General features: G+C 46.5%; 2 protein-coding genes across 5 annotated transcripts in view; one reads left to right on the top strand and one right to left on the bottom strand.

Moving 5' to 3' along the window:
* Positions 1-470, top strand: part of APOOL (apolipoprotein O like) — a 400760-nt gene extending 400290 nt beyond the window's left edge. For all 4 annotated transcript variants that reach the window (XM_077308416.1, XM_077308415.1, XM_077308417.1 and 1 more), the window contains exon 9: positions 2-470. In XM_077308416.1, the coding sequence (XP_077164531.1) occupies positions 2-99 (98 nt within the window). In that variant the 3' untranslated portion in view covers positions 100-470. The remainder of the gene's footprint in view (position 1) is intronic.
* A 3815-nt stretch (positions 471-4285) lies between these two features.
* On the bottom strand, positions 4286-13160 carry SATL1 (spermidine/spermine N1-acetyl transferase like 1). The gene is made up of 6 exons (XM_077308420.1): positions 12787-13160; positions 10760-10811; positions 9425-9505; positions 6883-6984; positions 4956-5000; positions 4286-4624 (listed from the first exon to the last, which is right to left on the bottom strand). Exons 1-6 carry the CDS (start codon positions 12868-12870, stop codon positions 4458-4460), a joined length of 531 nt encoding a protein of 176 aa, XP_077164535.1. The 5' UTR covers positions 12871-13160; the 3' UTR covers positions 4286-4457.
* Positions 13161-15349: the final 2189 nt, after the last annotated feature.

Here is a 15349-nt window from a genome sequence, read left to right as displayed (position 1 = left end):
GATGCATTGAAGGTACCAAAGTTTAAACCTGATCCCAGCCTCATGGACCATGGCCAGTCCAATCCAGAAGATGTGGATATGTACAGTACCAGAAGCTAACACCCCAGACTGTGCTGTCTTCGGGATATAATAATGATGGGACACTAAACGGGGAGCATAAAGCGATTTGCAAGTGAACTTTATGTGGTGGGATTGAATCAAGTATTTTCTTAACCCTCCCTGAATAGCCAATGTACATGTCCTTGATTGCCAGTGTTTACTTTTTTTACTACTTCTTGCTACCAAAAATATTTTCTGATTTCTGTAAGTCTATGTACTCTCTTGATACACAGAGCAAACCATTTTATAGGGACTGGAGTGCTTCCGGTGACATTGTTGCTGTCCTGCTGGCAGTTAATATAAATGTAAAATAGATTACTCGGCTGCTTCTGTTCAGGTCCATGCAGTAAAAGAGAAGCATTTAAATAGTCTTTTTTTTTCTCTCTCTTCTCCTTTGGCTTATTTCTGATCCAGGGGTGCTGTGCGTAAATGATCACATTCGGCAACCATGCTGGCTTTTAACATTTTTGCTAACAGAAGGAGAAGAGGCAAAAATGTGCCTCTTACTAATGATAGTTTATGGCTAATGGCTGCCTGACATTATAAATGGCATTTCCGAAAGGATTCTAATTTTAGAGGGATGCGTATGAGAGTGGTTTTATGATTGACAAGAAAAGCAGCTGCTTTTTGTACTTATTGTACAATGGCCTCTCCTAGGATGCCTGAGCTTATCCCCACAACTGACTGTCGTGTCTGGATCTAGCTCAAGCCACAGGGTCACTGCTTAAGTTGATTTCCGCACCACTGTGGGTAGGAAAAACACAAGAACATGGGATTTGTAGTTCTTTAGCAGGAAATGCTGGCGTCTACCTCTACTGACTTGGCTATCATCAATAAGAAATGGCTTTGCAGCAGGGGGGGGGGGTCCGAATGCAGCATGTGGCTAGCCACATGTGGCTGTATGTGCTGTATGTGCTGTTGGCTATGGAGTACAGAGTCTATTGATGCTGCATTCCATCTGAAAGCACCTTCCTTTTCCTATCATCACAGAGCTACGACTTTGGTGAGAACTCCCTCTCAGAGCAACATTTGGGCTTCCAGATTACCGTATATGCTCGCATATAAGTCGGGTTTTTCAGCCCTTTTTTAAAACTGAAAAAGTCCCCCCCCCCTCGGCTTATATGCGGGTATGAAAGAAAAGCTGCCAGACAAGAAAGGAGGGTGGGGGGTGGGAGGCAAGTCTACTTAACTGAAGAAGCAGAGGCAGGAAGAAGCAGAGAGGCAGCAAGCTCAGGAGGGACAGTGGGAGGGGAGGGAAGAGCAATCTCTCCCTCCCCCCCCTCACTGCTTTCACGAGGCTATCACAAGGCTAGCACGTGCTGCTACAGAAAGCTCTGAAGAGGGAGAGCAAAAAGCAGAAGGAGGACACGCCCCTAGAGGAAGAAATGGAAGGTGGAGGGAACAGAACACCCGGCTAAGAAGAAGGGAATTGGATAAGAACAAGGGTTGGATAGGCAAGAGGGGTCAGAGGGAAAGAGGGAGGAGGAGGGGAAAGAGGGAGGAAGAGGGTGAGAAGAAAAGGAGGGGGGGAGATCCTGTCCCCGCGTATCCCACTGTTTTTTTCAGCAAGGGATGGACTACTGCCTCCTTCAGCACCTTGCAGAACTTCTCTGTAGCCAGGGAGAGGTTGACAATCTCTCCCAGCGGGCCTCCTATCCACTGGTCACTCGTTCTGAGTAACCAGGACAGACAGGGATCAAGGGGGCAAGTAGCTGCCCTTACTAACTCCAGCAACTTCTCCTCTTCAATTCCTGAGAGCGATCTGAAGCCATCAGAGGTGTTCCCCGGGACGGCCAATGGGCTTCTAGTTCCCTCTCTGTATTAGGAGTGGCGGGAATGTCCCGGTGAAGCTACAAGACTTTATCCACCAAAAAGCTTGCTAATGCCTCACAAACAAGAGCCAGCTGGGTGTAGTTGTTAGAAGCTCAGATTTCTTATCTGGCAAGCCCGGGTTCGATTATGCGCTCCCCCACATGCAGCCAGCTGGGTGACCTTGGACTCCCCACAGCACTGAGAAAGCTGTTCTGACCGAGCAGTGATATCAGGGCTCTCTCAGCCTCACCTACCCCACAGGGTGTTTGTTGTGGGGAGAGGAAAGGGAAGGCGATTTAAGCCGCTTTGAGAATCCTGATAGAGCTGTTCTGACCAAGCAGTAATACCAGGGCTCTCTCAGCCTCTCCTCCCCCACAGGGTGTCTCTTGTGGAGAGAGGAAAGGGAAGAATTCAAAAGAAATTCCGTCTAAACATCATTCCATTTCTAAACATCCGGAAGAAGTTCCTGACAGAGCGGTTCCTCAGTGGAACAGACTTCTTCGGGAGGTGGTGGGTTCTCCATCTCTGGAGATTTTAAAACAGAGGCTGGATAGCCATCTGACGGAGAAGCTGATTCTATGAAGGGAATGGCAGCTTACAGTGGATGAGCAATAAGGTTGTGGGTGTCCTGCATGGTGCAGGGGGATGAACTAGATCAGTGGTCCGCAACCATTTTCAGGCTGCAGACCAGTGGGGGGGAGGGTGATCCGGTTCTGCGCATATGTGGCAGTCCATGCACAAACGTGTATGTGCGGCAGGTCTGTACATGCGCGTTTGTGCCATGCATGTGCAGCTGTAAACACATGTGTGCGGCACTTCGCACAAAACTGCTGTGCATGAGCGTTTGTGACCGCACATTGCGCAAGCATGCATGCGCGTACCTGCCACACATGCGCAACATTGCTGCACAATGCGCAAATGCGCATGCACGGACCTGCCACGCATGCGCATTTGCGCCGGCGGCCACACTTCCCTCTCCCCCTCTCCCTCAAAAAGAAGCTTGCCAGGCCGCAAGCTAATCGGCCGCTTTGGCAGCCGATTTGCTTGCGGCCTGGGAAGTTTCTCACTGGGGGGGGGGGGAGCCGCAGCCCAGTGGTTGGGGACCACTGGACTAGATGAACCATAGGGTCCCTTCCAACTGTATTATTCTATGATTCTAAGAGCCTTGTATGCTGCTTTGAGACTCCTGGTAGAGAAAAGTGGCATCTAAGAAGCAACTCTTCTTCCATTGACTATTTTGGCGCCTTTCCTCAACTACCCTATACAATTGGGCTGGGTGGGAGCTCGCAGACACCATAAAGGCGGCATTAAACTTATGTTTAGCGACCCTAACCACCATTCCATAGGCCCTCGTAAGCATGCAATAAACTGCTCTTGCAGCTTCATCGTGAGATTTCTGCCACACTTGCTGTAGCTGTCTCGCTTCCCTCTTTCTCTCCCTTAGCTCCCCCATATACCAAAGAGCCAGTTTGGGGAGAGGGTGCTTGGGAGCGACCTTGTCAATAGCAGTCAGACGGGACTGCCAGTCCTCTGCTAACACCACCAAAGATTTACCAGGAGGCATTGGATCCCACAGAGCATTCAGGGATCCAGTGAGATCCACGAGACTCCGCGGGCTAGATCAGTCTAGCCTTGTCGTTGTGAGTTCCTGCGTTGTGCAGGTGGTTGGACTAGATGACCCTAGATTCCAGCTCTATGATTCTATGATGATTCTAGCCTGAGCCATCCAGTTCCTGAATATTGACTAGAAAATACATTGGGCCCTGAGAAAAGCATCTGGCCGCACAAGCTGAATTGCACATAAAAGAGAACAAGAGGTTATACCTTAAGATGGAATGGATGCTGTTCCTTAGTGGTCAGCTTAACTGTAGTGCCATTTGATCCTTTATGCTGGTGCTTTGACCCAGCTAAAGATCTACTGCAGCAGAATTCTTCCATGTATTGTTCTTATGTTATTATGTAAACTGCCCTGAGCCCCCCGGGAGGGCGGTATATAAATATGAATGAATGAATGAATGAATGAATGAATGAATGAATGAATGAATGAATGAATGAATGAATGAATGAGCAGTGTTATACCCTGTAAACCAGGGGTAGCCAAACTGCAGCCCTCCAAAGGTCCATGGACTACAATTCCCAGGAGCCCCTGCCAGCAAATGCTGGCAGGGGCTCCTGGGAATTGTAGTCCATGGACCTCTGGAGTGCCGCAGTTTGACTACCCCTGCTGTAAACCTTTTTGGTAAGCCACAGGATTTGGCCTGCGTTAACAGTTGTATAACTGCGTGGAAAAACATGAAATGTAAGAGCCTGCCAGGAAATTGCAGGGCTGTGTCAGCGTCCTTGGGCAAAATAACAATAGCAGCAACGTATCAAAATAAGTCACAAAGCAGGCCAACTGTTTTTAATTTCGGTTGCTCTTACTACCCTGGCTTGAGAGGCACGGAACGGGAGAGCACAATGGGCAGGCTATATGTTTTTTGCAGACCTGATGAGCTCATTGGCTTCAAAGCTTGGAATGATAATAAAAGAAAGTGGAGAAGTTCTTTTTATTGTCCATCAGCCATTCTGATAAGCTGCTCTTTGTCAAACCTGAAGAGATGCCAGCCTTCTTCAGTGGAAAGGTCTGAAGCGCCACGCCTCATGTAATACTCTATAGACGGCTTATTCCAAACGACAACGAGGAAATGCATGCAACTACAGCTGTTCTCGAGAGCTATCTGTTGGGAAGGAAACACACAGGATTGCATATCTGGAGGCTCACCATAGTGGCGAGAGTTTTCTATATGGAGGAATGTGCAATCCCTCCCCCTTCAGTCTGAAGTGGACCGGTCCGTAAGTCCTTCCTCACCTGCTCTGGGAGTGAACTGGGCCAAAGAACTTGCCCACTAGTTTCCTACAGATCTTTTCTTATTTTTGAGTCCTCCAGCAGAGTTGAATAATATAGTAGCTTTCAGTCAACCTGCAGTTCAGCAACTTCCGTAGACGGAATCAGTGGGTCAAAATACAGGTTACAAAATGATATATTTGTAAGATATTGAATTAACTTGCCTGGCTTAATTTCTTTAAAAGCTCTGTTCCAATGCCCCAGCCTGCCAAAATACAATATGGAAGAAAAAATGCAGTTGTGTGAGTTCACATTGTTTAAAATAGTTTGCAAATTGGATAATAGTTACATAAGACATGGGCCTTCAGGGTTGTCATAAATTACATCAGGGGTAGTCAAACTGCGGCCCTCCAGATGTCCATTGACTACAATTCCCATGAGCCCCTGCGGCAAATGCTGGCAGGGGCTCATGGGAATCGTAGTCCATGGACATCTGGAGGGCCGCAGTTTGACTACCTCTGAATTACATGCTGTCAACGCCAGCAAGGGGTATGCAAGGCTAGTGAGATGCAGGTTGCTTTCTCTGCAGAGTCTTTCTCAGGAGGAACGGCAGCAGTGGTGGAGCCCCCCCCCCAGCCAAGCTGCTCACCCTGCCACGACTCCTGTGAAAGGGTCGGTCGACCCCCAGAGGGGTCCCAACCCCCAGGTTGAGAACCAGTGGCATAGATCAGGGGTAGTCAACCTGTGGTCCTCCAGATGTCCATGGATTACAATTCCATGTCCATGGATATAGTGATGACCACAGAAATAAAAAGCTTTAAAGGGGGATTCGATGGATTCAAGAAGGATAAGTCTATCAATGGCTACTAGCCATGGTGACTAAGAGGAACCTCCATATTCAGATGTCAGATTGCAAAGTGGCACAGAGTGCCTGAAAGGGGGGCCATGTCGATCTCCCTGGCCGTACCGGCCTCAACCATAGACCTGGTGGAAGAGTTCCATTTTATAGGCCCTGCCAAATGCTGGAAGCTCCTGCAGGGCCCACAGCTTTTCTGGGACCTCATTCCGCCAGGTAGGGGACAGGAACAAAAAGGCCCTGGCCCTGGGTGTAAACTGCACAGAGCTTTTATTCCAATCCCAGGTCGATTCAGTCCCTGCTGTCTATACAGAATGCGATTTCCGTTTGGATTTTGGGAGATTTAAATTTTCCTTCTGCAGCAAGAAGGATTGATCCAAAGTGACCCTACCTTTATTGTGCGATAGAGTGCTTTTAAACCTCAATATTTTTCAAATCTGGATTGGGAAAGCAAGCTCAGTGGTAGAGAACCTTTGATAGGCCACACCTGGTCATGTGACAAGCTTGCCTTAAAGGAGAAGCCCCTAATTTCTCTCAACTTCTGTCGGTCCTGGATTTTTCTTCCCTCCTCTGCCTTTTTTGATCTTCTCCCCCCCCCTTCAAGAAAAGAAAGAAAGAGGCTTGGCTCCCCCCCCCTTCTGAACTACCCTAACCACGTGCAGAACACTTTCCTGTTTCAGTGGGGGGGGGGGGAGAGGAAGACCCGAGTTCAAATCGATCTGAATTCAACAGGATAGACAATGGAATAAACAAAGTAAGTGCAGACTCTGCCCTGGTTGAGGCCAGTTGGACTTCCCTGGGGCCAGGAATAACCCAACAGATCGGTACCCGCAGAGCATAAAGCTCTGTGGGGGGCATAGGGCAACAGGTGCCCCCCACAGAGCTTTATGCTCTGTGGGTACCAATCTGTTGGGTTATTCCTGGCCCCAGGGAAGTCCAACTGGCCTCAACCAGGGCAGAGTCTGCACTTACTTTGTTTATTCCATTGTCAATGTGGGGCCCAGACCGCAAAGGTCCTTAAAGATTAAAACCAAAACCTTGAATTGGATCTGGGCGGCAACTGGTAACCAGTGCAGCAGCCTCAGCACAGGCTGGATATGGGCCCTCCAAGATTTACTAGGAAAAGGTTTCCTGGGTCTTGAACAGAAAAGATTTTTCCCACAGCAAGCAATAATATCACAAGTAGAAATATATATTCCCATTATTAAAAAAACAAAAACCAATCTATCTGTTAGAAGCATTCAGTATATACATATATATAAATTGGATTGGGTGACCAGTTTTGTTTTACCTCTAAAATCATCCATGACATAAAAGTCTTCCAGGTACAATAACTTGCCAATCCAAGGATCATATGTAAAGTAGTACATTGCAAAGCCTACAACACCAATATCTGGAAGGAGGGAAAAAGATATCTGTATAAAGAAACACAATATCAAGGTGAATCTCGAAGAGCTATCAACCAGATAGCTAAGGAAAAATTCTTTAATTACGTACCTTTTAAGCATCGATACAGCTGCCTTTGTGAGATAAGAAAGGAGGCGTACAAGAACTTACAATTTAGTAGACAGAATAAATTATCCTTATATGTTGTATTCTACTTCATAGCCATGAAACTCAAGGAGCAGTGACAAGATAGAATGTCATTAGAGAACCAATCCAAAATCAGTTTACACCAATAAAGCACTGACCTAGTTAGGTTACTCAGATCTCAGAGCCAAGCCTGGTTAGTTTTAGGTATGTTTTTAAAAATCTGGTTATTGCAGGTTCGGGTCAAATTGACATAACCCAAATCACCCAAATCCCTGTTTCCATCTTGGGTTTTGGATTGAGCTTGATTCAGAAAAGCCATATTTCCCCCAAATCACTGCCTTCAGCTGATACACAGAGACTGCTCTCTGTGGATCAGATATTCTTCAGCCAGTGCAGGGGGGCATTTTCAACTGGCTTTCCTCCAACAGATTGTCCCCCCCCCATAGCCCAAAAAACAGCTGATCCAGCAAAGAGACTCCTCTCTGGGGATCAGCTGTTTGTCAGGCAAATCATAAAAGAGAAGCAATTTATATTAATCGGAATCAGTTCCTGCACAGCGGCTATATAAAAATTTGGAAACTCCAAACATGAGGTTTCCTGCATCTTGATTAGCTTGGTCCCAAGACCAAGCTGCTAGTTAGGACCAACCCAAGGTGCTAGTATGTGTTCTTGGTGAGGATTTATTTGATTTCATTGATCAGCTGAACCTCCACTCCACACTTATCATATGACAAATTATATTTGCTTCCCTGCCAAACTTCAAAAGTCATTTGTCATGCTGCTAGAGCACAGGGAGGTCTGTGATTACGGAAGAACAAATCTGAAGGCCCTTTGGGTGTACAAAACTAGTTACACAGTTTTTAAAGCTTTAATCAATTGTTGTTTTTCTTCTCATTCTTCCATTTTCCATCCAAGGGGCTTTCGAGGTTATTAAACTGATTAAACCTGACAAACCAAGAATACCAGAATTCAGCTTTCTGTTAAGTCACAAGATAATCTTTGTGAATATATATGTGCTGAACTTAATTAAAAATGGGAGCAGGTATTTTCAGGCCAAAACTGGTTTTGACAGCAATACATACAATAACAATCTCCAAACTTTCAGTATCTAGGGACAAGGCAACAGTTGTCTTTGAAATTCTAGTGGTTGTGTTTTAATGACAAGCAGCCCTTGGGAACCAGGGCTTTTGAATGGGGAGCAACCCAGGACAGAGAAGGATGCTTAACCCTTTGCAAATCTTGTGGTTTTCTGCTCTTAATCCCCTGCAGCTGATTTTTCCCTTCCTTGCAGGATTCCTGCAGCGTCACCAATTAATTTGTACTTGTATTTCATGCATGTAAAAAAAATGCCATAGGTTCAGTTCTATTTGTTGAGCGTTGGTGAAAACGCCTGTGTTAGAGGGGGAAATTTATTTTCAGTGATGTCTCTATATCTCCTTCCTTCCACAACGAACTCGACATATGCTGAATTCCAAGATGGTCTCCCACCCAGCACTGACCAGGTTCAGACATGCTTACTTGTACAGAGTGTACCCTGAACGTGTGCAGAGAGAGTCTTTGCACATTGCAAGAAAATGGTGTGGGGGGGAAGGGTTAAACAACTCTGCACCCTTCATGTACTGGACCATGATCTCATGCGCTGGGGCCCTGTACCCTGGACATGTACGTCTGTCTTTACAAGAAAATGGTGCAGGGGGAAAGGGTGCTGTAATCCTGTGGCTAGTTTTCTTTTTATCTTTTTCTTTTTGCCATTGTCGTATCTGACTTATGGTGGGGTTTTCAGGGCAAGAGAAGTTCAGAGATGGTTTGCCATTGCCTGCCCTTACATAGCGACCCCACACTTTCTTGGTGGTCTCCCATCCAAATAGAAGAAGAAGAAGAAGAAGAGTTGGTTCTTATATGCCGCTTTTCCCTACCTGAAGGAGTCTCAAAGCGGCTTACAGTCGCCTTCCCATTCCTCTCCCCACAACAGACACCCTGTGGGGTGGGTGAGGCTGAGAGAGCCCTGATATCACTGCCCGGTCAGAACAGCTCTATCAGTGCCGTGGCGAGCCCAAGGTCACCCAGCTGGCTGCATGTGGGGGAGCGCAGAATCGAACCTGACATGCCAGATTAGAAGTCAACACTCCTAACCACTACACCAAACACTGACCTGGGCTGCCCCTATTCACTTCCAAGATCTGACAGAGATTGGGCAGTTGGACTATCCAAGTCAGGGTGTGTCTACTTTTAGGCCTAAAAGAATTCTCGGATTTATCACAGAGAAGGACCTGATACCAGGAGAAATGGTTAAAGCTTACCTCCAGTTCCATCTTCCTTTCTTGCCTCTGCTATTAAACAGTGGAAGAAAGGGCGCGAACCGAAACCATCTCGAAGTAAATCTGAAAATATTACGGTTATTGAATAAATGGTGGAATAAAGTTATAAGTGGAACAAATCTACTACCAACTTCCTGACAGACCCAGGGGTTCTGCTATGGTAGATTGAGAGGGCAGAATATCAAGAGTTCTCCAGAATCTGCTTTCTGGATTCTGCTGGAGTCCTCTGACAGCCAACAAGTAAATTGTGCCTGCAGAAAAGTTAGATCCATCATCATTCCATGGTGGCTTCATGGAACCTCCATGTTTAGAAGCAGTGTTTCTCTGAATACCCATTGCCAAGAGGGGTCAGTAATTGGGGGATGGCTTTGACCTCTGTTCCCCCACCTGTGCTCCTTCCACTGCATCTATCTAATGATGGGAAACAGGAATACTGGGCTGGATCTGGCAGCTTTTTTATTCATGATGATGGTTTATCTATGATGATTTAAGACATAGGAAATGAATTGGCCTATATCACATATTTTCCCCTCCCATTTCTCCAAGGAACTCTCGTCAAAGAATTCAATCCCAGGCCTAGAAATGAATTCTGGAGATTGAAATGCCCAACCTACTATGAGTACCAATTCTATGTTACTTCATCTCCAACAGTGATGTTCAGAGTGTTTGGATTTTGAGTGGAGATTCCCAGGGAATCAACCACGGAACTCACTTTGTGGCCCTGGGGCCAAGCTAAGGATGCCAGACTCCAGGAATTGTAGCTTATCTCCAGACTACAGAGACATGTTCCTCTGAAGAAAATGGATGCTTTGAAGATGGACTCCCCTGGCACTGAACCCCCCTGAAATCCCTGTGCTCCCCAGGCTCAATCCCTAAATCTCCAGGAATCTCCCAATCTGGATCTACCAGCTACTTGCCATTCCCTTTCAGTGGCCCTGAGGGACTTTCCAACCCTAGATCTGTCACTGTCTGATCATCCTAATTTGTTTCATTGGGGGGGGGGAGGTTGAGGATAAAAGGAGGGAGCCATGCATAGCACCCCAAGCACCATTTTTCTGCCCAGTGGGGTTCTTCTTTTATCTACTTTTCTCTCCCAAAGAAAACTATGTGCGGTAGGCTAGGCTGAAAGACTGAATGGCCCAAGGCCCTCCTTCCATCAAGAGAGATGGCGATTTCAACGGTGGAGTGAGGATTTGAAATTGAGTCTCCCACTATTCCACCCTGCCTCTCTTAGTGGGGGATGGGATAAAAGTAAAATTGCACATTTTTAGTTTCTTAAACATGTCATACCAGGCTTTCCCCCCCCCCTTGTTTTACCTGTTTCTGTTATTTTAACTGCATCCGGCATATTTTCATAAGCAGCTAACTCCTACCAAGAGAAGAAACCAGAAGGTAGAAGAAGAAGAGTTGGTTCTTATATGCCACTTTTCTCTACCCGAAGGAGGCTCAAAGCGGCTTACATTCGCCTTCCCTTTCCTCTCTCCACAACAGACACCATGTGTGGTGGGTGAGGCTGAGAGAGCCCTGATATGACTGAAGAAGAAAAGTTGGTTCTTATATGCTGCTTTTTTCTGCCCAAAGGAGTCTCAAAGCGGCTTACAGTCGCCTTCCCATTCCTCTCCCCACAACAGACACCCTGTGGGGTGGGTGAGGCTGAGAGAGCGCTGATATCACTGCCCGGTCAGAACAGTTTTATCAGTGCCGTGGCGAGCCCAAGGTCACCCAGCTGGCTGCATGTGGGGGAGTGCAGAATCGAACCTGGCATGCCAGATTAGAAGTCTACAGTCCTAACCACGACACCAAACTGGTACCATTTTAACAATCGTGGAGCTTCATTAAAGTGCTGTGAAAGATCAGTTTTCACCAGTCTCTGAAGAGAATACCCATCCAGTACTTATTAAAAGAACCAAGACGGACTCTCGACTGTCAAACTGGAAGAAGGGTAGAGCTGCTAGGTTTATGGAATGATGGCATGGCCAATGAGGAGGTGATGGTGTCAAAGTTCCACAGGGCCTACAAAACAGAGTTCTTCCACCAGGCACTTGTTGAGGCCAACTGGACTAGAAGATCTTGCCGCTCCTTAGAATGTCAAACTGGAACAACTACCTGGAGATGACAACTGGGAGCTGGAAGGATTGGTTTGGTGAAGGTTGGTATGGGGGTAGGGCTAGGATGTGATTTTATTGTATTTTTATTCTATTGTTTTAAGTTCTGTTGTAAGCCACTGTGAGCTGGCAAGACCAGGAGCGACAGCTAAGAAATTGTATTAATAAATATAAATAAACAAGATGGCCTCATTTCAAAGGCAATTAAACACCTGGATGTCTGTAGTACTTACTAAATAAGGAAAAGAGAACACAAAATTGGTGGCTTTTGGGTAGGGAGGGTGCAACTCCCCCCCCTAAAATATTCTTGGGATACATTCAACCTAAAAATATCAATATTTCCCAATATTCCTGAATCCCAATACTAGAATGGTATTTGGATTCAGTAAATATCTGGAGATACCAATTTTTTTTCAGTTTCACTATACTGTGTGAGGACCATTATAATCAATGGTCACCATGGAGTTTAATTAAGCATTGAGTTGGGGCTTGGCGAGGGGCTGTTTTTTGGGCTCCCAAAGGAAGTGCTCCCATCTTCCATTGTTTCTAGTGGTTGGGGGGGGGGGGAGAGAAATTTAAATTTAAAAGGTTATCAACAAGCCTGGTAGAAAATGGCAACAACTCTCTAAGGTCTTATAACTGCTGGGGTCTGAACCTAGGACCTTCTGCCTGTCAAGCAGACACTCTGCCACTGAGCCATGACTTCTGCCTGGGTGTTTTGGTAAAATACTCACACAATGGGTGGGACTGCATGCAGATGTCACCTGTGATATTCTTCGTGGTACATGCAATTGCAGATCATAGGCATCCCTAGTCTTCTCTTCCTATCATCCATTTTGCTGTGCTGCTTCCACATTGTACACCTGGGAATGGTGGTCAATGCCAGCACAGTTTTGTCAGCCCAAGCTGCTGCACTGGCAAAGAATCCAGTCCCACAGCCGGCCCTACATCACTTTATGGCCTTGTATCATAATGTAACTGCCCCGTGAGCCCTGTGGAACTGCCCTATGCTGCATTAGACCACGGGTCCTACCTAGCTCAGTTTTGTCTGCTTGGACTGACAGCGGCTCTTCCGGATCTCTGGCCTTGGCCAGCACTTGTGAAATCCACTCAACCAAAGGTGCTAGGGATTGAACCTGGGGCCTGCTGCAAGCAAAGGGGAGCAACCCTTCCTGTGGACAGTCAGGCAGACCTGGATGGCTAGCAAGCTCTTGGTCCATGTCCTCCTTTCTCTCTTACTTTGATGAGACGCAGAATTTCTGGGCAGTCTCGCGGCTCTGCTGGGCGAACCCGGAAACGGTTCAGGGAGCCAGGATTTGCCATGATGAAAGCAGAGAGCAGCAGGGGAGCTGATCACTTCCCACCAGGGACCTTGAGTGCTGCTGGGCCTCTGATTGGGGATCTTCCTCTTTGTTCACCATTTCAAAGGGCTGTTTGTTAGACAAAAGGAAAGAAAGAAAAAAAGACCCCTGTTCTTTGCCCTCCTTCCCCACCCTCCTTCCTTGTTTTTTCTCCTTGCCGTTTACAAAGATGGGGGTGTAGCGTTCACTCCTTGCAGCTCCCAAGCATCCGGAAGCATATTTCCCACCCTGCCACTCTGGCTGGTGATTAAGCTAGCAGCACGGTTCATAGGGCGAGTCACAATGGGACTGGCATCATAATCCCACCCCTATCCTCCCCTAATCTCCTTTCCCTTTAACTTATTACTTTGTTAGTTGCAAAGTCATGTCCGACCCATCGCGACCCCATGGACAATGATCCTCCAGACCTTCCTGTCCTCTACCATTCCCCGGAGTCCATTTAAGTTCTCACCGGCTGCTTCAGTCACTCCATCCAGACACCTCATTCTCTGTCGTCCCCTTCTTCTTTTGCCCTCGATCGCTCCCAGCATTAGGCTCTTCTCCAGGGAGACCTTCCTTCTCATGAGGTGGCCAAAGTATTTGAGTTTCATCTTCAGGATCTGGCCTTCTAAGGAGCAGGCAGGGCTGATCTCCTCTAGGACTGACCGGTTTGTTCGCCTTGCAGTCCAAGGGACTTGCAAGAGTCTTCTCCAGCACCAGAGTTCAAAAGCTTCAATTTTTTGACACTCAGCCTTCCTTATGGTCCAACTTTCACAGCTTATTACTTAGCGTGAACAAAGCCCAGAAGGGAGAGGTTCAGGCAAGAGACCTAACTAACTGCCTAGCTTATTTTGTTTTGGAGGCAAGCAGGGAGGAAGTACGATCAAAGAGCAGGAAGTCTCCAAAGGGTCAATCAGGGCACTAGAGGAGATTACTTGAAAAACATCAGAAAGTTCCTGATCTAGCTATGCTAAATAAATATGTTCTCCAATACCCTCCAAACTATGAGAATGCCATAGAGTCCACCTTCCAAAATGGCCATTTTCTCCACGTGATTTTCTTTATTGTCTCAAGATGAGCTATAAACCCAGAAGACCTGGTGGTTGGCAACCATACCTACAAGTGAACAATTTATTGGAAAGTAGAGGAATTTATTAATTTTAATTAAAGAAGGCGGTTCTTTAGGTTATTTCTTTAGGTGCATGAGTTAACAAGGCATCTAATAACTCCCCAACTGTGTTTACTTGGCAACACCCCATTGACACATTTGGACAAAAATGTTGCAATTGCCACTTGAAATCAAAAAAAGTTCTTTTCAGGAAACATCTTTGGTGGGTGGGGGAACGTGACAGTGCTGGATCTGAAGAAGGTAGGCTAATAAAATGTCACAAAGGGCAAATCAGAGGTATTAACAGGAAGTATCAAAAGTTTTTCTTTCCTGGGGAAATTTTCTTAAATAGAATAGTTCCACAGAGAGAACTGGCTGAAGTGTGAGCAGTCTGCACACAAGATTTATATATTTTATCCTGCCTTTCCACTCCAAGTGCCTCCCAGGCAGCTTACAAATCCATATAATGCTTTAATGCAATATGTAAGAACCTTTACTAAGAAATAACAAGGCTGGCATTAATCATTATCAGAATGAGAAGCTGACTGCAGTTAGGCTGCAGATGTTTTAATAAAAGCAAATCCAAGCCAGACAGATTTGGGCAAGTCTGTTGTACTGGTTAGAAGTGCGAACTTCTAATCAGGCGAGCCGGGTTTGATTCCCCCATGTACAACCAGCTGGGTGACCTTGGGCTCCCCACAGCACTGATAAAGCTGTTCTGACCGAGCAGGAATATCAGGGCTCTCTCAGCCTCACCTACCTCACAGGGTGTCTATTGTGGGGAGAGGAAGGGAAGGTGAGTGTAAGCCGCTTTGAGACTCCTGATATAATTGTTTTGACCGAGCAATAGTATCAGGGCTCTCTCAGCCTCACCCACCTCACAGGCTGTCTCATGATAGAGTGGCTCCTCAGTGGAACAGTCTTCTTTGGGAGGTGGTAAGTTCTCTGTCTTTTGGAAGTTTTTAGCAGAGGTTAGTCATCTGACAGGTTTGCTGGTTTTATGAACTTAGGCAGATTGTGAGTGGGTGGGCAGGAAGGGACGTACCAGTGTTTGTACCTTGTGGCCCTACCTTGCATACCCAGAAATCGGTAAATGCTCCTGTGGGATGATAGGTGAATTTTCTCCAGGCCAGGTTGGATTCTGGAGATCTTTGGGGGACGGATTACTTGGGCTTGAAATTGGGGTCACTGTGGGTGGGCAGATAGTTATCAATTCCTGCATTGCACAAGACTGAGTGGGAAAAGATGGCTGGATCAAAATACAGTTACTAGATGCACTGAAGACTCTTGTCCTATGACTAAGAACTGGGTGGCAGAATAATTGTCAGACTTGCATAACTGCCGAAATGCTTGT

This window comes from Paroedura picta, chromosome 13 (assembly GCF_049243985.1).
Source record: "Paroedura picta isolate Pp20150507F chromosome 13, Ppicta_v3.0, whole genome shotgun sequence".
NCBI lineage: Eukaryota > Metazoa > Chordata > Lepidosauria > Squamata > Gekkonidae > Paroedura > Paroedura picta.
This window is presented reverse-complemented; position numbering and strand designations above follow the sequence as displayed.

Excerpts from the sequence above, each read along its gene's own strand:
- SATL1 (XM_077308420.1), bottom strand. The coding sequence starts at position 12,870 with ATGGCAAATCCTGGCTCCCTGAACCGTTTCCGGGTTCGCCCAGCAGAG. Across the intron at positions 9,506-10,759 it reads AGTTAAAATAACAGAAACAG|ATTTACTTCGAGATGGTTTC; the intron begins GTAAAACAAGGG and ends TAATATTTTCAG. Across the intron at positions 6,985-9,424 it reads AAAGGAAGATGGAACTGGAG|ATATTGGTGTTGTAGGCTTT; the intron begins GTAAGCTTTAAC and ends CCCTCCTTCCAG.